This window comes from Emydura macquarii, unplaced genomic scaffold (genome assembly GCF_026122565.2).
Source record: "Emydura macquarii macquarii isolate MOO-44397 ecotype Brisbane River unplaced genomic scaffold, CSIRO-AGI_Emac_v2 contig_2422, whole genome shotgun sequence".
NCBI lineage: Eukaryota > Metazoa > Chordata > Testudines > Chelidae > Emydura > Emydura macquarii.
This window is the reverse complement of record NW_027132559.1, coordinates 15,129,883-15,151,150: the sequence shown is the minus strand read 5'-3', so window position 1 is coordinate 15,151,150 and position 21,268 is coordinate 15,129,883. Positions and strand designations below refer to the sequence as shown.

The following is a 21,268-nucleotide window of genomic DNA, read 5'->3' as shown; positions in this document are numbered from 1 at the left end:
GGGCTGCCTGGGGGGCCTCACATAAGTTAGAGCAGCCTTATGAATTTATGAAGAGCTACCTAGGTCTCTTAATGGTTGTTTCAACAACCACAAAAAGCCGGAATACAACAGGCCATGCCACTTTCCTTTGGCCACCCCCTTGGCATGCCCCATGCTGAGAGCTGTGAGGAGAGGAGTGACCTAGAGTCAGTGTATACTAGAGTTCCCTGGTGGATGTATCTATCCCCTTTACATCCCTTTTTCACCACGAGAGCAGTGTCATCTTAGGGCAATGGAGAATCAGGCCCTACGTCTAAATTACCATGAATATCTTTGTCATTTAAATCTAGGCTTTTACTTATTGTGCCATTTTCAAAGCATGGCACAGGATTTTAGCCACATGACTCCTATGCAGAAGCAGAAGGGGCTAATTCTTAAGGACCATTATTTAATAAAATATGCATGACTTTCCTTCATTTTTATTTATTTAACATTAGCTTTGCAGGCAAATTAGAAAAGGTCTCCACATAAAAAGTGTTAATAAAAATAATTAAGAATGATGAGTAGGAAGGTATTCTACCATCTCCATTTAAATTGTAACCTCCACGTTCCATAGAGAGTCATCAGCCTATGGGCTTGTCTGCACTGGGTTCTTCTGTATCTGTATAGCTACATCAATGTAGCTGCACTGGTGGACAATCACTATACATGTACACTATATAGTGTACATGCTGCATTGGTGTAAAAAGTGGTTTGTCCCAATGGATCTTATTCCAATTTAAAATTCTGTAGCATGTCTATACTAGGCTTTTCCACTGATGCGAAAAACATTTAAAGAGGCAATGTGGTTTGTGCCCTGGCCATGGAGGCATGGGACCTGGGTTCTATTCCTGACCCGGGCACTGCCCTGCTATGAGATTTTGTGCAAGTCACCTCTCTGTCTATTTTGACTGTAAGCTCTTTGGGGCAGGAACTCTCCCCCACGCTGGATATGTCTACACTTGGAGTGGTGGGTGTGATTCCCAGCTTGTGCAGGCATACTCACTCCAGTTCCTGTGGAGTCAACATGCTAACAATAGTCGTGTAGGCTGGGCAACTTGAGCAGCTCAGATTAGCCATACTGAATACTTACTCACGGGTTTGTACTCAGCACGGCTAGCCCACGATACCAATGCCCTGGTTGCACGACTATCTTTAGCATGTGAACTTGATGAAAGCTAATGCCAGTATGTCTACACAAATTGGGAATTGTACCCCTAACTCCAAATGGAGACATACCCAATGTATTTTTCCAGCGTCCCAGGTAATGGTTGGGGCCTCTAGGCATTGAGAATAAATGGCAGTGCAGCTAAACACTAAATCAGGACCCCTGTTATTCACCCAAGGCAAACACTGGCTTCTTGATGGCCATCCTACTGCTTGCTCAAAACTCAAAGAGTAAAATTTATTGGAAGAGTCAAGGTTTACTTTCTGTCAAGAGTCCAGGTTTATTTTGTAGCTACGAAACGACTCAGCCTCCTGAGCCTAGATGTCCCAGACAGCTGTCAGCACCAGTTATAGAACTGCAGAGTGGGACAAGAGGACACAGCACTATTCAAAAGGAACGGGACTCCCTTGTCGAGTAGCCTTTCCAAGTGTTGTTTCTGATTGTTAGTGATGTGCTGGAGTTGTTAAAAAAAAAAAAGGGAAGGGCAGTGGGAGTCTCTGGGAGGGAACAGAAGTAGCTGAAGGAAAGAAGATGCAATGGTGGGAGCAAGGGAGGGCCTAGGGCAGCAGGGAGTGATTCCCCACAGACCCCATCCTGTCCCTGCATCTCCCCTCAGTGTGCCAGTTCCTGCTTCCCACAGGGGGCGCTGCTGTCCCGGTGACCCGGCTACCCAGCTCCCAACGTTGCTCAGCTCTGGTTCCACCCCAGGCTCCCAGCGACTCTCCAGGCTGCAGTGTGCCCAGCACCCCAACCTGCCACTGAGTTCCCACTGCCCAAGCCTGGCTGCAGCATCCTTGACTTCCTTCACACTGACTCACCACCGACTTTCCACCCAGGTACAGCGTCAGCCTCTGCTGGCTTGGAGGACACTCAGGAGCCGGGAAGGGAAAGGCACCTTTAAATTGGGTTTGTTTTTTAAATTCTTTCCAAGACTAGTTGTTACACAAAAATATTGTAAGTCTCAGCATCTGAGACATCCAATTTGCACTCTACATGCCCATGTGTACTGAATAATAAATAAAACCACAGTGTTCTCACATCCAGCTCTGTGCGTGCCACAAGTACTGAACTTGACACACGTGTATCGATGAAAGCCTGCTTCATGGGACATAAAGAAGCCCCACAGTTCCTTGCAGCCAGTCCATCTGACCCCATGCAACCAATAATGGTTGCAGTGGCTTGATTTTTCAGACTCAAGTTGAGTTTTAAGTTGTTGGCAGTTAGACTAATTGCTTTTTAAAATTTCAAATGGAGCAATTTTGAACAGGAGTTGATTGAGAGAGAGGGGGAAACATATCAGCAAAGCACTTTAGCACATGCCGAAATTCAAGCACGTGCGTAGTCCCATTGACTTTGTGTTTCTCCCCTTCTCCACACTGGCCCAAAGGAGCAGGACCTCATCAAAGGATATAGCCGAATGCATGTTTCCCTGTGCTCCAGGAGAGCTCTCCATGACCTCCTGTGGTGGTCTGGTGGGAGCAAAGGGCTGTCCCCAACAGCACACTCTAGCCCAGTGGTTCTCAACCTGTGGGCCGCTTGTGGCTAGGGTGACCAGATAGCAAATGTGAAAAATTGGGATGGGGATAGGGGGGTAATAGGCGCCTATATAAGAAAATGCCCTGAATATCAAGACTGTCCTTATAAAATCGGGATGCCCAGTCACTCTACTTGCAGCACAATCAGTACACAGCTGCAGCCCATGTGACATCCTCAGGGCCATACAGGTAGTATATATATTGTGCGGATGCAGCCCACATAACACAAAGAAAGCTGCATATGCAGCCCACAGCGGTAAATAGGTTGAGAACCACTGCTCTAATCCATAATGTTTTGTTATCACAGAAGAATTCTTCTACTCCTAATTTATTTATTCTAGTACTTCAGATAGTGAAAAACTCTGTTCAAATGGCCAAGCCCTGAACCCATTGAAGTTGATGGTAAAATTCCCATTGGTTTCAATAGTACCAACATTTGGCCCTAAATCCTGGCAGCCTGGGCACTCTTTTTCAGCCAATCAAAATACAATATCCAGATTTTCCTCCCTGCTGATTTTCATCCTACCAGTTTAGGGCCTGATGCGGCACCCACTGATATTAATAGGAACTGGATCAGTCCCTTAGAGAATCTTAGCCTCATTACTTCCATGCACAAAGAGGTTGTCTGCAGCAATGTGATTCTGAACATGTTTTCAGTAGCTACCCAACAAGCAGGACAGCAGGTGTTTTAACAGGTCTGGGATTTGTCAGTTAAACCAGAAAAACACTTCTGGAATATAGTTATCCAAGAATAGAATCCAGTTACTGTTTGACTCAACTGATGCCAGATTATATCACACACTTTGGCGGTAAAGACATTCTGGGCACAAGATCCAAAATAAAAACCCACATTTCACAGATCTCCCTTCCAATCACTTTTCTAAATGAAGCTATTATTACAAGATGGGACCGGTTCACTTTCACCAGCAAGAGCTGCAGAAGGTTTTTATTTACTTAAGAGATTAGAATATTTATTGCATTGCACCTGTAGAAAAATTGGGTTTGTTTATATTATTCAGCATTCCTACCAAAACATAGTTTTAGCTGAGTTTAGAGATGGGTAATTCACCCACAGAAAGAATCCATAATTAAGCACCTTTTTGAATTTCTTAGGTTGTGGTATTTGAACCTCAGCAGAAGCTTTTATTCTATTTGGGAGAAAGAAAAAGATTTCTATCTTTGGTAAAAGAAACAAAAAAACATCATCACATTAAAAAGTTGTGAAGTGCTTCTTGAAGACTTTGAGCTGAAAGAACCAATGGTTTGGTGGTTCTGTACATTCTTCTGAATTCTCCTGTCTTTAGCTTAGACACAACACAATAAAATATAAACAAACGTAGGGCCAAATTCTGCCATGGGTTACTTTGAATTCAACCTTTCTTGTATGGGTGTAACAGAGGATAGAATTTGGATCTTTAATATTGCAGACTGCCATGGTGTCCTTAATTCCAAGATTGTGGCACATCTGGTATAAGTATGCAAGAGCATCATCAACATTACTCCTGAAGAAAGAGCTCTCATTGACTTCAGTGGGAGTCGGATCAGGCCTTAAGATTGTATACTGTATTGCTGCACTAGGAGCCTGATTCAAAGTCCAACAGAATAGGCCCTTATTAAACATGGGTTTACTTAATTTTCCCTGAATTGTGCTTCAATATTTACATTTTAATGCGGGGCTCTTTATTACAACACTTTATTGCAATACTACTATTTAAAAGAATACCAGTGATTTGCTATTCCTGGAAATAGACCTTAGATGACATATTTTTTATTAGTAATATTCTTTAAATTGATTTCAAGTGAACGGGCAAGATTTTCTCTCCTATATACAGCAACTGGAGCAAACTGCATAATACTACAGGGAAGGGCACCTTATAACCATATATAATAAAATAGTAACACTCGATATCATTATAGGCTACATTCTGATCCCATTTTAATAGTAACTTGTTCCATGATTGAACGCACTGATTTCAGTGGGACTACTCATAATACAGTTTAGATTTGCCTGTATAGATGTTATAAATACAGGTTATGGTGAAGCACTTTGGGAAAGCTTTGATTTGATTGCTCAAAAACACCATGCACTGCTGAGGTCAGTCAAAAAACTCCCATTGGTTTGTTTCAGTGGAACAGGATCAGTCTTGAATTAAAAAGTGCTTATAATTTTTCACCTAAATTGTTGTTGGAGTCTGGGTTATTTTTATAGCTAAATCAAGGATATGAACACTATTTAGTCCTATGCATGTATTTTGTGTCTAGTAGTTGCTTCAAAATAAAAAATATTTTAAGACTAAACTGCTGTGGCATTTAATTTTCTTTTTGCATGTTGCCTATTTCAGCTAGGGTTTGGAAAATCACCATCTGAGACAGGGTCTAAACTAAAGCCTCAGTCCTGCCCATATGCCCACACAGAGGCCCTCTCAAATAGCATCCCTTTGCAGGCCCAGGATCCATAGGGACTTATACATGGATAACTACTGAAAATCCACTGAAGTCAATGGAGATACAGCAGGATAATACTGGTGGGAGCTCAGAATCTGGCTCTCCGTTTTTCATTGCTCAAAGTTATCTGATTTATAAAAAACAATTCTAGTCTCAGTTCAAAAAAGTCTAGCTTGTTGAACCAGCTTTCCAGACAAAGGGATAGCATGGAAAAATATTTAACGTGTTTGTCTTCCACTACGTGTGGCCATTCTCACCTTCATCCCTGACTGGAATCACAGCAGCTGTCTAACGACTTGTCTTCCCAATATCAGACTTGATGGCTTGCCCAAATTCTGACTGACAGACTCTGTCAGGCGGAGAGAGACCTCTAGTCACTGACACTCCATCACAGGTGCATTTCCCACTTGGCTGCTGATCAAAACGAACCATAAACAACAAGCTGGGCAAGCCAGTTTCTTAATGTGTATGTGCTCACTCACCAGAAAGTGAAACTTTCCTCTGCCTTGTTTTCATTCATTCAGCCTCCTCTTTCTCTCCCCACAAGGACAACATCACTCTGTACGCAGCAGCCTTCAGGTATATATTTATGATTTTTAGAGTGAAAACATCTGTGGCCAAGGCACTATCCTGTTTTTAATGATGATTTAATGCCTGGGAAGGAAGCCTTTTGACAGTTCTCGAGACAGCTCTATTGACAGAACAGAGCAGGTATGAGCACCACGCTCTCCTCATCCAAACCCCTTCTCAAAACCCACAACCCCCAAAAGAAGCGAGTCAGCAATGACATCAGTATTAAAAAAATCTGGTCCATCATGACCTATGTGTAACACTGGTGAATGCAGCATGTCCCATCATCTGTGGCTGATCAACTGAAGATAGCTGCTTGCTACTGCGCCCAGTTAGCAAACTTAATCTCTTAGCTCAAGTGGTAGAGGAGTGTACTTTGGAACTAGAAGTTCTAAGGTCAACCCTCTCTAATGACCCACCCAGTGTTTTGGTATATGCACAAGATTTAACTGAAGAACCATAGAATCTTGTTGGTGTAGACCCAGTCCCCTTCCAACTGTATTTTTTAATCTCTGCATTGCATCCCCTCTGAGATTAGACTGTAAATTCTTTAGAGCAGGAACTAGTGCTGGTCAGAAAATCAAATTTTTCATCCAAAACTGGAAAGTTTTCAGCCAAAAATTCTTCAATGATAATTTGAAATTTTCCACAGGAAACAGGCACTTTCTGCATAGACATTTAGTTTTGTCGAAAACTCAACTGTCCATCAACAACAGTTTTGACAATAAATGTTCAACCAGCCCTAGCAGAAGCCTGGGGTTTTCTCTGTCCTGTAATGCAGCCAGAACACCTTCAGAAACCATTAGAAAACTAAAAGAAACAAAATATTCATAACTAGTAAAAGTTCAGCACTCATCAGCAGCCTGGGCTTCCTCAGGGCCAATGCAGTAAGGCTGCTGTATCAGTCCCACAAGAGCACTGTATGCAGTGCAGTGTTATACAGTTCTATCTTATTTTATCTGAGAGATTAGTAACAATAACACAGTGGAACACCAGCACTGTGCTTCTGCAATGGCAAGAGAATAATCTGGCGCCTCAGAAATGGGTCAAAATGTCAAACCATGTAAATGCAGATGCTGCTGTACTCTTCAAAAGACTTCTGAGATGAATCTGTATGCCAGTTTTATGTGGTGTGTCTCCACTGGCTTCAGTAGAATCACAGCAGGGATACCTTTTCCCCCCTGACTCTTACAGAAACTAATCCCATAACGGTGTAGTGCATAAACCTGTACCTCTGAAATTTCTGGAACGTTATCATGAGTAATCCATTCATCTATTTGAAGAAAACTGAGACTGAATCCATGACTTCCTTAGGTCAATCAGCCTCTCTGCAGATGGGGACACCCCTTATTACCCCCCACATATGTGTGCACACAAACACACACACACACACACACCATGCAAACACACACTGGCTATGTCTATACAGCACACTCCTTTCAGCAACGTGCAGAGTACATACACTGCATAGCCCACCAATAAAAGTATAAATAGCAGTGTCCATGCTGAGACACTGCTTAGGTGAGTAAAGACACACCTGAAGCCTGTAGGTATGTGCCTGCGTGTATGCCCTACACAGCTCTCTGCTCACCCAAACAGTGCCTCTCATGTCTACACTGCTATTTTTAGCAGTCTAGTGTCCTGCTGCCTGCCCACTGCTGGAGTTTTTCCCTGATACAGGAAAAGGCTCCAGCAGTGGGAAAAGACTGCAGCAGTGGGGAACCTTCCACCACCACAGCAACCTGCTGGAGCTTCTCCCCGCCACAGAGAAAGGCTCTGCCGGGGGAGAGGACCGGGGGGGGGGAAGGCTCTGGTAGCTCCCCGCTGCTGAGCCTTTCCCCTCTGCGTCCCGCTGCCAGATCCTTTCACTGACATGGGTAGCTATACGCTGCAGTGTGGCTGCAGCCTGCTTTTCACTGTGCGTGTAGCAACGCATACCCTACATGCCGCCACAAGAGGTGTGCCATGTAAATGAGGTCACCATATGCACACAGCTTTACACAAGCTCGTTGCCCACCCCATTTCTCTCCTGCCAGGCTCCAATTGCTGAGGAAAATAGTAGGCGGCCTCCCTCCCCACCACCACCACCACTCATCGCTCTCCATCTTCTCAGCCCCCTCCCGCTCGCCTTTGACCATTACTGTCTCATTCGCTCAAGCGCCAGCTCCAGTGGCCTCTTTTGGGTGAGGGGAGATGGTCCTGGGAGGTGGGGGAAGGCTGGTATTATCTCCCTCAAGAAAAAGAGCAGGGGGTTTCCAGCTGGAGTTTTTCTTCTTTCCCTCCCCAAAGCCCATGATTAAAGCTCTTCCCCCCTCCTCTCCTGCCACAGAGAGAGGGCCTGAGTGGGTTAGTAAAGTCGCTTATGTTACGACACCATAATATGCTGCAAATTGGCACTGGTGCCGCTACATATTTCTGTCTCCTCCCAGTTTGATCCCATTGGGCTTACATGTGTAGGGGGTAGGTCCTGGTCAGTAGGGAGCTGTGAAAGAGGAAGAAGATGTGGACTCACCAGAAAACTCAAGGACTCAGGCACCTCCTGCTGCTGATCACTGTCAAGCAAAGCAGCATTAAAGCATTAATGCCGGCAGGGCATTGGGGACTCCTTGCTTAACCCAAGTCTAGGATAACATCACCATCTGCACCCCAAACAACAGCCCGGGCTTTCACAATGCGTTGTGGCACTGCTAAAAAGGGAGATCACCACTGTCTCTGTGCCTATGATTTGCTGCACAGGCAGAATTACCTTTAGAGTCCTCTTCCGAGGCTACCGTTCAGTTCCTGCGACGTGCACCTGCCAGCTGCTGCCCCAGATAACAGTCAGACACCAGTTCAGTTTGATTCAAATCAAAGGCGTTTGTATTTGAAACCTTACAAAAAGGGAGAAGAAATCCTAAAATACACTTCAGGCTAACTTCAGAGATAACCTTGATGGGGGTGTAAATTAGAGTCCAATAGGTGGGGTTAAGTGGATGCAAATAGGTCTATGTTGTGCTGAGGAGCCGGAAGGCAGCACAAGAAGGGTGTGACCTACTTTAAGTTAAACTTTCTTATGTCCTCCGAGTCGTTGCTTTTCCTGCTATACCCTTCTTTTCCAGCTCATTCACCTGGAATTATATAACGTTAGGTGCCCCAAGACTAATGGGCCAAAATCAAGAGTGATGTGTAAGGGGGTGCACATTAGTCAGTGTTGGGAATCTAAGGCCTGGTTATTCTGCCCTACAACATTTTGCTGGCATAGCTGTGCCGGTTAGAAGTGTGGAAAAAAAAAAAATCGCACACCTGTGGTCTACACAGCTATGCTGGCAAAAACCCCAATGTAGATGTAGCTATGGCAACAGAAAAAATTCTGTCAGTGCACTCTACTTCTGCATTGGAGGCTCTGCCAGCACAGCTGCACTAGTCTTAGCTCTACGGGCAGCACATTTGTGGTGTAGACAAGGCCTAAGATGGTGCAACATACTTGCTGCGGAAGGCCCACCTGCTTCGACTGACCTGTGAATTGGGCCTTTCCATACCTCGTGAATACTACACAATGCATTGCTAGCACTAGCTTGCAGGAGCTCTTTAGAAACTGTGTCAGGCATTTAGTATTTAATCATATTTGTATTTTCTTTTTTCGCTGTTGTAATTTCCAGTGTACGTGGTTTTTTTGGGTTTTTTAATCCAAGCTGGACCTGAGCCATCTGTTGTTATAGACTGAGTTGGTAGGGGAATAGTAGCCGGTACTTTTGAGAGGAAGGTTTTCTCTGGCCTCTCAAGAGTAGAAGGGATAAATACATACAACGGACTATAGTAGGTACTGGTTGATAGTGGTTCCAACACAGAAAATTCCAGTCGCCCCCTTTCTCCCCCAGCAGGACTGCATTCCAGTCCCACTCATTGCCCTCCGCAGGGACCCCAGGTCTCCCTTGGCCACGGAGTTTCCCCTCTTTTTTACCCAAGCAGTGCATGAGACAGTGTCATCAAGTTCTTGGCAGACTCCCCTGCACTTTGCCATGCAGGAACAGATGCCCCATACACCAGGTTGCGACCCATTTGGTTTGGCCACCCCTGTCTGGAGAGAGGGGCAGCCAGGTCAAATTTGAGTGACACTGAGACCCGGTGTGCTTGGCCGCAACCACTTGAATGCCATTCACTGAAATTTGGCCCAGTTCCCGTCCATCTGTACGGAAGGGCAGCAGGGTCAAATTTCAGTGATGTTGGGACCACTCAACCGGAGCAATGCTTTGGACCACTCCAGCAGAAGCCGTACTGATTTAGTACAGGACCACTGCTTAAAAGTGGCCAGGCCATACATCCCCAGATCCACAGCCATGGTACTTAGAACTAGTGCAAAAAACTGTGGCCCAGCTCCCAGTTGGGGATGCCACACTACAGATACTCTTGGAGAATGATGTGTGTCTCTATCTCCTAATCAGAGAGCTGTACCCCAGTGGCACTAAGAGAGGAAATGGGGTGCTAACAACTTGCAGCACTGATAGCTCTGTGAATGTTATTTTGGCAGTATACTATACCACAAGTGCCTGTAATGTATTCCTGTGTATCCAGAGATGAAAGGAAAGGGGTGTGTAGATGGTGCAGCTGAAAATGCTTGGGATGACACCAACATTATTTCATACCCATGCCTGGGTGTAAATTGTGTGGGAGTTAAGTCTGAACTAAAGGAAAGAGATATTCAGAGAAGTGTAGAAGTTAAGAGATGGAAAAGCCTTTATTTAGGTCATCTAAAGTTCTAAACTACCCTCGTGCCAGGATGTGTAGACAAATACAGGTACTCCAGTGCGCTGACCAAGCTGGTTTTACATTTTGAGACACAGGACAAACTTGTTTCCTCAAAGCTTAGTCCCAATTTTCACATTAAAAAATAAAGTAAATAACTGAGAAAAGTTCAGTGTAGCATTAGCACGAGAAATATACACCATTGGGAATAATCCTGCATTGGTAAAGGGTGTGGTGGGGGAGGAGGGAAGCAGGAGAGCACCCACAATACCTTTTCTATACAGTAGTTCTATGCACAGTTTATATACCATATTATTTCATGTGAAGCAGGACAGCCTTGTCACTGAGTTTGTGGCCCAGAGACCTGGGTTTCATTCCCACTTTGTCACAGGCTTCCTGTCTGACCGTGGGCAAGTCACTTTGCCTCTCTAGGCCCCAGGTTCCCATCTATAAAATGGAGATAAGAGAAATTCCCTACCTCACAAGGATGTGGTGAGGCTAAATACATTAAAGGTTATGAGGCGCTTTGGCGATGAAGATAGACAGACAAGGGAACTTTCCCTCCCTGCAGGTTGAATAAAATTAAACAACTCTGAGTTCCAGTCAAAAAAGACATTCCCTTTCTACAGGGGAGATGGACTTTTAAAGCAAACAGAAAGGGAACATTTATATAAATTCAGCTCACTTGGCTATTAGGTCCCCTGGCTATTATTTTCATGAGGTGTTTGAAGAGGAGCTTTCTCCTTCACCAACCAGCTTCATCTTCTATTCCATTGGGCAATGAAGTCATATTCCTTTGTTTGCAATGTCACAAATTGTTACTGTGACATCACAGTCTGTTTCTGTGGCTATTAGTGTGATTACTGTGGAAACTCAGAATTATGTCTTCATTGTTTCATCCAGTAAGAGAAGAGATGCTGGGAGGGAAAATTCCTTATTTAAATAAAATATCTCCAGTAATGAGCAGATATGATAGGAGTTTATGCAACACAATGGGAAATGAGTTTATGCCTTAAGTCCTATCCTATCCTATTGTACCTCTTTAAATATTTTCCTCTTGTGTTTAGTGGTCTTTAGCAAACTGATATTTATTGCAGGAAAAAACACGTAGTCTAAAGTAGAAAGCAAAGGTAAGGGGGTGAGGATATACCATTGTTATCCTTTTGACCTGAGTGGTTAGCTAATATTCTTGCCGGTTGTTTCCAGTTGGGGAGAAACTGAGATAGAGCCAGCTGTTTCTTTGATGCAATCCTGTTCCTTTCTAAAGAATGTACACAGTCCTGTTTCCCAGAACACAGCAGCAATCAAACAGCAGGAAGCAGTTTCTTTGCTCATAGCTCCAAGCCTCTTTCCAGCCAATATGCTGCCCACAAGCTCTCTCTCTCTCTCAGGATCATGCTGCAAATGCTTCTCTGGCTGTTTCTGGTGTTTCTGTGCCACTTTCTGTGGTATTTCTGCTGCCTCTTTCCGCACATATGCATTTCCCTCAAACAATACCCAGCCCCCTATCTTCACACTGAACTCCTAGTGAAACCCTTCTGCCCACATAACTCAGTTTGTGACCAACCTTATATGTGGCCTGTGTTTTGAGTGGTGGTTCCTATTGTTTAGCTTGCTATTCCATAAAGGAGTTTAATTGCTTCTTACATTTATCCTCTTACACCTGCCGGCTTCAATGAGGTTTCACCCAACCCCCAGCATAACACTTCATTCCTTTTCACTGAAAAATACACCATCTAAAAGCATCCATTTATCATCATTGTAACTCAGAGCAAGCAAAAATAATGGCAGCAATAATGTCAATAATGCTGCATTTTATAATCTTTTTGTAGCCCTTTAAATCAGTGAAATCTACCACATTCATCTTATAGGACTGGGTATCAATATTCTTAGAAGCCCACAGAAGATAATTCAATCATGTTACAAATTTGTGTTGGGCATAAAAGGGAGGGTTCTGTCAGATTAATCATCCCAATATTTTGTCTCCTCCTCCCTGCCCACTTTGTGGCTTTCCAGCATGTTACGTGGCTTCCCTTCTCTCTATACAACCCTCAGGAACCTTCAGGCTGGGTCACTAGGAAAGGGAGAGAGGACTTAGTGTATAAGCTCCTTGGGGTAGGGACTGTTTGTTTTGTGTTTGTACAGCGCCTAGCACAATGGGGTTCTTACCCATGCTCAGGGCTCCTAGTTGCTAATAATAAAGAAACAATGATAATAAGGATCTTTAATTGCTCTGAACTCTGAAGGTTTGCTTCAGTGTGCTTCTTAGAAATTCCAAACTGATTCACTTAACCCCACTAAAAATGAGTGAGAATTTGCTCTTAGAATTCATTAATACTTAATTACTTCATTCCTCTATTGTACAGCAGAGTCACTCAGATGCCAGGGTGATGGACGCAGTGCAAGGACCTACCAGAACAGAATTTTGGAAAAATATGATAAAGCAACTCAGCCACCCTTCATCTTTAGCAGGCGATGCTGCAGGACCCTCTGAGAACAACGCGCCATTAAATAACCCTGATGCCACAAGTAGGGATTTAGTTACCCGCCCTTCCCCATGGTTTTATTGCCATATTGCTACACTGACATGTGGAGCCATGGTCACATGCCTGAACATGCTGTAATATTATTCCCTAAAGCATTTCCTCTAGAAATGATGTTTCAGCACTAGGAAAACAGATTGGCTGGTGCTGACATGACATTTCCAGGATTTCTAGGAACTGCGATGCACTGTTGCACCAGGTTGGTGAGGATCCGTGGGGGAGCAGGGTGGAAAGGGGTGAGGGTTTTACTTTTTAATCTACATCTTTCTTTTTAAAAGATTGATCCAAGTTGTCATTCCGTCCCAAAATATTTTGTGTAATCAAGAACGTTTTTTTCCTATGTTATTTATCTCTGCTTCCTAGTTACCACCTCGTGACCTGATAACCTCTTTATTTGTGACCTGTTGCCATGGTCAGATATGTGAGGACATAAATAAAAGACCACAAGTTTTCAAGCGTATCTGGAAAATAGCCAGATGTATTTTTACAACTTTAGGAAATACTCATCACTCAAGAATGGTCTCACTATTAAATGATTAGTTTTATACTTTGCAAGGCTAGTGTTGAAACCTGTTCTTTAATAAGAAGTCATCTCTAGTTGCCAAATACAGATCATTAGCTTGGGATCCAGGCTTACAGTGACTGAATGCAGTGGGCCATTACGATAACTGGGAATTCAAACTGTGAAATATTCGTTTCCCCCTTTCTTCCCAGATGTGAGATTTCTATCATCAGATACAGAACTTTGCTTCTTCCTTAAAAGATTATTGTTTCAAATCCAGGTATAGTCAGAGCAATCTCTTCTTGTTATTTTATTTGTCATTGATAAACCTTTTCCTATTATTGGGTCCCTCGCTCCCCTTAGCAAGCAATTACCAATACACGTGTAAACAGGTACTCACCAGTGTGAGTAAAGGGTTCACATTCTGATCCTATGTTAGAGGATGGGAGAACAATTTCCTCCATTAAGGCCCCAGTCCTGCACTGAGCTTTGTGTGGATGGACTCCTGCCCCTTGCATAGGGTTCTTTTGACTTCAGGGGGATCTGTGCAGATCCCACATTGCAAGATCAGGGCCTAAATTAGCATCCCTCTTGAAAACGGTGACTTGTAGATTTAGAACGGAATTTGAAAATGTTTAACTTAAAGTTACATTTGACTTTGGGAAAATGTAAGTTCTGGTCTGAAGGATAAATGCATTTGTTTATATATTCTCCCCATTTAGCCTAGATGTAGGAATAGAATTACTTCTAATAAAGAACATTTAATGACTGGGTAGTACAAACATCCATCTAATTGGAAACATATTTTAAATTTTAAATTAATTTAAATCACTATTTTTCTAAAACCAAACCCCAACCTCTTTGGGCCATCTCTAGTTTAAAATAAGGGTAGAAATTATGTGACATGCAAACCAGGTTTGTGAAACTTAAACCACCTTCGTGTTCCCCACTCTTATTCCTAAATGGTCACTTTCCTTTAAGGTTGCTGGATCAGCCCCTTTGCTTTCGCATACGATTCACTGACCTTATAGCTAACTGTTTAAAAATTAAGGATGAAATCCTGACCTTATTGAGGTCAATGCAAGTTTTGCCAATGACTTCAGGAGGGCCAGGATCTCACGCAGAGAGTTTTTAAACCATTATTTAGAGGAATTCTGACTACATCATCCATTAGGAGCTTTTTTCCTACAAAGTATCAAACAAGGGCTTAATGAGAGTGATCCTGTTGAGGTTAGTACAAAATATTTCATACCCGGTAAAATAGTTGTGAGGGTTGCACAGGAGAGTTCCAATTTTCAATATATTACAGTGGCCTTTGTAATCTAGAGGCTGTCTTTTCATTATGGATGTGTATAGTGCCTAGCATAACGGAGCCTGGATCCTTGACTCGGGCCTTCACTTGCTACCATAATAATAATGTCAGTTTTTAAAAACAGAACTACACCCTGAACAGAGATTCACTGGAACCAGAACTGCCATGTTGTACATTGCGATCATTGAAATTAGAGATTGACCCAAGCTGTGACATTTGGATCTGTTGTGATAATTGGACCTACAAATTTACCTAATTGTGACTTAAATTATAAAAAGTGAGTGTAAGTTCAGATGTCCCAATAACCTGTAACAATCAATGCTGATGGGAAAAGGTACTAAAGGGAGACAGAAAGACTAAATTAGTCCAAACAAAAAGGCCTACAGACATCACTCAAGGACTGTGTGTTAAGATAACATCTGGTAAACAAGAGAAGAGTAGAATCAGAAATCAGTGAAGCAAAATTGGTGTGTTGGAAACTAGGCCTAATTGGTGAACAAAAGAATGAGGGGATGGGCTCCTCCAGTCATCAATCCCTTTCTGGGTCCTTAAAGAAAACTTAGAGGAGGAAAAATTGGCAACTGGAACGAGTTTCACCATCATGACAGCCATACCTACCACCACCAGGCCTGATCCTGAGAAATGTCCTGACTACACCTGGCCAGAGAGAGGGACCCAGATGACATTACCACCTCTACCGGCTCCAGTTGAATCGCAACCACCATCTGGGATGAAATGGGATTGGACTTTAACAGCGGCAGCAACAATTCCTGCCCATCTCAGCTAACTTCTTCTCTTTTCTCCAAATGAACAGTTATTACCAGCTTTGATATCATCAAAGAGATTGTCAAACAAGGGATTTTTCCTTCAAAAAACTCTCTCCAGCTAACGGGAACGGGAACAAGGGATGTGGTTAAAATGAAAGCCATATTTAATATTTTACATTTCAAAAGCTTTAGCTGTGTTTCCTTCTTTTCTTTATCTTTAATAAAAGGTTAGAAGGATATTTTTAATGGTGTGTTTGCCATGGTACTAAACTGGCTGAGGTCCCTGTATGCCACACCCCGAACCTTGTTTCACACCATTTAATGCTGGACAGTGACTAGGTTATGCTAATATCACTGAGCCTCTATATTCCATTTACATTTATGCAATAGATTGCACCCTTTTCTGAGACTTTTACTAGAAGACCACAGGCTGGTTGGTGCAGAGAAGGGGAGCACAGACACTGCCTGATGTACTCTGCTTTGGGAATCCTGTTGGCCAGGATTCCTCATAGGCAAGCCATAGGGGATGCACCATGGAAAATATTTTGCTGCTCCTCTGAGCTCCTAGGAGCAGAGTCTGTCTCCATCTGTGAACAGCCAGTGCTCACTGTTGACAGCTAGCCAGTTGCAGGGCTACAGGGCACCGACCATGCTCCTCTTCAGACATGATATTAGGGCCAACAGATTAGTCTGTCACTCTCAAGTGCTATATGCTGTCCCCACCTATTCCTATCACCATGTGCTCCATGTGCAGGGCTCAGCACTGTAGGTGTGTCAATCTTTATGTAAAACAGGTGAATAGCATTTTTCACTCCGAATTTTCTTGTAAATACTGATTCTCCATTTCAGCATTCATGCTGTTGCAGAGTTACAGACTCAGCACTTTCAGTCTCCCCATTGCTGGTGCAAACTCACCTCTCCTGCACCAATGGAGGAATGTGAGGAAACTCCTATGAGGTTTTCCTACCCCATGGCCTCTCCAACAGGCTTTTCCAGTAGAGAAGGCAAACTCACCCCACCTGGTTTGTTTGTTTGTTTGTTTAACAGCAGTGTGAGTTATCTTTCTAGCAGGAAAAAACCCATGTTGCATTAATGAAAATCATTTAATGAGAAAGGCCAGGATTATGACCTGAACTTCTCATTCTTTTGATTAGAATTTAGTATCTTAAGAGAGATTTGAAGCATTTAGGTAAACAAAATGTTTTTTCAGGGTTAATAACATGTATACTACATAACAATCCAATATGACTTGGCATTATAAGATATGAATAGGGGGCTTTATGATATAAAAAATAGCTCAGTATTAACATTTCCCTTATGGAAAAATCATATGCAATTGAATAGAAATAATAACATTTCTATAGGTTTATGAAACATCCTGTAGAACGAAATGGAAAAGTACTTGCTGCCCTACAGAATTATATAGGATGGTTAAAAAAACACTACACAAAGGCTATAACTTCTCTTTTAAATGTTATAGCTTTGAAGAGTACACTGCCATAGAAGCCAGTTACATTTCTATATAACCCTGTTGGTTCTATCCCTATTAAGTGCTACAGGACTTTCCCAAAGGGTTCCCTCCATTATATTTGTTGCCAGCAAAATATTAATACATGAATGATGATATGTTTTTATGAATGAGGAGTTCAAACCGAGGGAGCTAACTGGGTGCAGTGGGCTTAAATGATAGTTCTGCAGTTAAATCTGACTGAGACAAAAACCAACAAAAAAAAGAAATTAGATCCCAAATGAAAAAAATTAATGTGGTGGTTTTAGTCTGATCTGTAAAGGGACATTTGACTGTCAGTTTCAGCTAAGGAGAGATTTCCATGTGGAATATCAAAACAGATCAAGATTTAAGTGCATGGATATTGACAGAGCTGTGAGAAGAAGCTCGTACTACACCTTCTGCAAGCAAATGCAATTAGTTTCATTTTTTGGCCAGTGAAACTAACTGCAAATTTTTAAAGAATAAAAACACCTAAAGGAAATCACCCAGGCAGTTAATATTGTATGGCTAAGAAGTCTATCATCAGACACTTCCTTCTTGGGCACTGTTCCCTCTTAAATGCCTTGACTATAATCTATCTGTTCTTTGATTTCACCAGTGAGATTTAAAATAAATAGGAGACAGTATATCTTCAAGAGTGATTTTATTTCCAGTTTTTAAACATGCACCTTTTGGGTAACTTACAGTGTGCTATGAACAGAGACAGTATCTCGGGATCCAGCTGAGCTCAGGCTGCAAAACTGGGATCTGGTTTTAGAACAGACCCAAATCTAGGGCTGGCTGAACCCAAGGTTTGAGTTGGAGGTCATCTCTTTTTACACATTCGGGATAGAGGAAAAAAGGAGCAAAAAGATAAGACACTTGCCATATAAAGATGAAAGCAACTCAAAGAAGAGATGTAAATCATAGTTCTCCTCAACTTTCCTCTCACCTGCTAGTGGGCAAAGGAAAGCCTAGCTGATTAGAACTGTAAAACCTATTAAATGGGATTTCCAGTGCCCTGGCTCAGCTGACAATTAATCTGTTTTGCCTTTTGCCTGTCAGGGTTTTTCCATGCAGTGGGCTCTTGTTTGCTATGAAAGTCATCTGAGTATTTGTTAGTGTCATGGCCAGAGCCAGATGATGTTTATTCTGCTAACATCCAGTTGGAGTCCAGCAGCATTGGACGAGGTCAGGGATATATTTATAGAAGCAGCTATACATCAGAACTCATTTTCTTTCCCTTGCACTAATCTACCTAAAGCTCATCCAAAATAGAAAGAAACATGCAGACATGCAATTAATACAATCATCGGGCTGGATCCTCAGCTGGTGTAAATTGGTGTTGCACCATAGAAGTCAATGGAGCCACGTTGATTTACATCAGCTGAGAATGTCTATTATTATGAAAAGGGAGAGGGGAGGATGTTTGAAATCAGCAGTAATAATAATTAAAAAACAAAAACCAACTGCATGTGGCGAAACAGGTTTTTGATTGCTAGATGTGCAATCAAGCACTGATCCCCCCACCCCCCTCAATTGCTAGAACATGTGAAAGTTGGGCTGCCGAGGAAAGATCCAGCCAAAAAAAGTAACAAAAAGACTTAAAGCAACATCATCGTTTACCTGATGAAACTGGGAAGACGCGGTCGATGAACGAAGTGTGAGATAGAACAAAGCAGAAAAAAAGCTGAAGATAAAATCCCAAAGCAATTAAACTGAAGACGACCATGCTGGCTGCACTCTGTAGAATTCCAACTTAGAGACGCAGGTCTGCGCTGGGGATCTCTCTCTCTCTCTACACTGTCTTTTCTGCCTATGTCTGTCTTGCTTGCTCTCTCTTCCCCTTTCTCTGAGTGTGTGTGTCAGTGTGTGTTTGTATGTCTCCCTCTCTCTCTCTCTCCTTCTGTCTCTCTGTGCCTTTAGGAAGAAAGAATGCCAACCATTTCCCATTAAATCTTCTCCTTACACTAGACAGGGTTATATTTAACTCAAGCAGTGGATCAGATGCCCCCACCATGGATATTAGCTATTAAAACCATGGTGTTGGGGATTCTGTTTTTGTTAGCAGAAACCAAAAGGCATTTTGGACTATAACAACAAGGAGGAGGAAAGGGAGAAATAGTAAACTGAGCTATGAACAAGCATCCCTCATTACTGACAACCAGATACAGACATCAAGATAGAGAAGCTCCCTGATTGATCATCTTCTGATGGCTGAAAATTAGAGAAATGTTCATAATGACCTAACATCTCTGTATAACTCATACTGCTTAGCATTTATATAGATAAACTGCATTTCAACCTGAGGGATCCCAAAGCACGCCCCAAACTATTCAGCAATATTCTTATCATCAGCAAGTATTAAAATGAAATGACATTATCATTGATTGTGCCAGGCACTGTACACACATATAGCGAAAAAGACAAGCCCTGTCCCAAAGAGCTAACAACCCTGGTAACTGACAAGATGCAACATGTGGCTGAAACAACAAATGAGTAGTTGTGGAGTGCCACTGAAATGCAAACAGCTCTGGGTGTGAAATGTGGTTGACAGCACACTGCACAGCAGATTGGGAAGGGAAATTATGTGGCCAAGGAAATGGAACAAACCCTACTCTTGTGAAAACTGACACCGATCTTTAATATCCACATAGGAACTTAGTTTTTAAAGGTCTCATACGTACTCCTATTAAGAGAGCTGTGCAAAGAAATTCATATTGTCAAGATAACTGGTTGGGGAGAATCCTGTCATTGCTGGTCTTCTGAAGCTTTCACATTTGCTGGGAATCATCCAGTGTTTTCTACAGTGTTTTTCTGGTGAAAAAGAGCATTAGTTCTCCCATGACAGAGATGTCACATCTGTGCAAAACCTGGATTTTTTTTTTCTCCTCAGGCAAACACAGAAACACTTTGGATTCAATCCAGACTGGGATTTTTGCATTTATCAAACTGCAGTCACCACTGGAGACAATGATCTGTCATCCTTGGTGCTAATTCTCATGGAAAACATGCCAGAAAACACCAACACGCAAAGATCATGTTAATAGCCTCACCTTTTATTTTCAATATATTTCAAACACATTCAATGGAATCCTTCTAAATGAAATTTTGGGGTTAAAAACTGCAATTGGAAGAAACAGTGAGTCCTACTATGATTATTATTGTCACAACTGTGTCTCTCCTTAGAGACTCTCAAGACAAAAATAATATTTAAAAAAAATTGCTTTCTTCTATTGTAACACTATACATGACTAAAATCTATATATATATATATTTAGGTTTAGTTTACTTATCATTTTGCAGTTTGTTCAGTTTTTGCCTTTCACTAATTTTGGACTGGGCCATTTCACTTCTGGCCACAGGATTATTTATTAGTTAAGTGTTTGTTAACTTTCTCAGCACCATGCAATTCATAGGGGAAGACGTGGTTCCTGCCAGAAGGGGTAGGTCTACACGGCAAAGTGATTGTAGACATGGCAGCACAGTCTTCAACAGGGGCTAACAGTCAGAGTAACAAGCCCTCCAGGCCCCTGGGTATGTATGTTGGTTTTTAGCCAGTGCTGAAGCCCCTGCTATTATTACCCGTGGATTAAAGCTAACATGGGTATGCCTAAATTTGCTCCAATCATACATTCACTTTGCAGGGTAGACATCCCCAAGGAGTTTATCATTTAAGACCCTGCTCCTTCAGAAGAATCCTTCTAATAGGACTCCTGAAGGGCATAAAGGTCTGCAGTGGCAGGTCCCTCTGCAGGATCAGGGCCCAAATTGGGTAGCTGGTGAAAAAACAGCATGGGAAAATTCCCACACTGCAGAGGAAATGTTTAAATAATAATAAAAATATATTTTTTTAAAATCTTGCCAACGTTTTTATTCAGAGGCCCCTATTGTGCCGGAACAGAGAGCACACAGGGTGCCTACAAAAGCAACGACTGCATTGAAGCTAGCATAGCTCAGAAGTGATACAGCAAAAGTGAGGCCATGTCTACACTACAGCTAAAGCTGCGCCATTGTAGAGCCATAGTGTTCCCTACATCCATGAAAGGTGGTTTTCCATCTAGATAGTTAATCCACTTCTCCGAGCGATAATAGCTAAGGCTATGTACACATTACAGCTTACGGGTATAAATTATGTTGCTCTGGGATGTGAATAAGCCCTACATGCACCGACCTACATGCTGATGTAGATGGCGC

The 21,268-nt window shown here is 42.5% G+C and overlaps 1 protein-coding gene across 1 annotated transcript in view; it reads right to left on the bottom strand.

The window, feature by feature from the left end:
- The window catches only part of COLQ (collagen like tail subunit of asymmetric acetylcholinesterase), a 65,072-nt gene extending 46,269 nt beyond the window's left edge, over positions 1-18,803 (bottom strand). Inside the window, exon 1 of the mRNA XM_067561642.1 lies at positions 18,698-18,803. Within this exon, the coding sequence (XP_067417743.1) occupies positions 18,698-18,803 (106 nt within the window). The remainder of the gene's footprint in view (positions 1-18,697) is intronic.
- Positions 18,804-21,268: the final 2,465 nt, after the last annotated feature.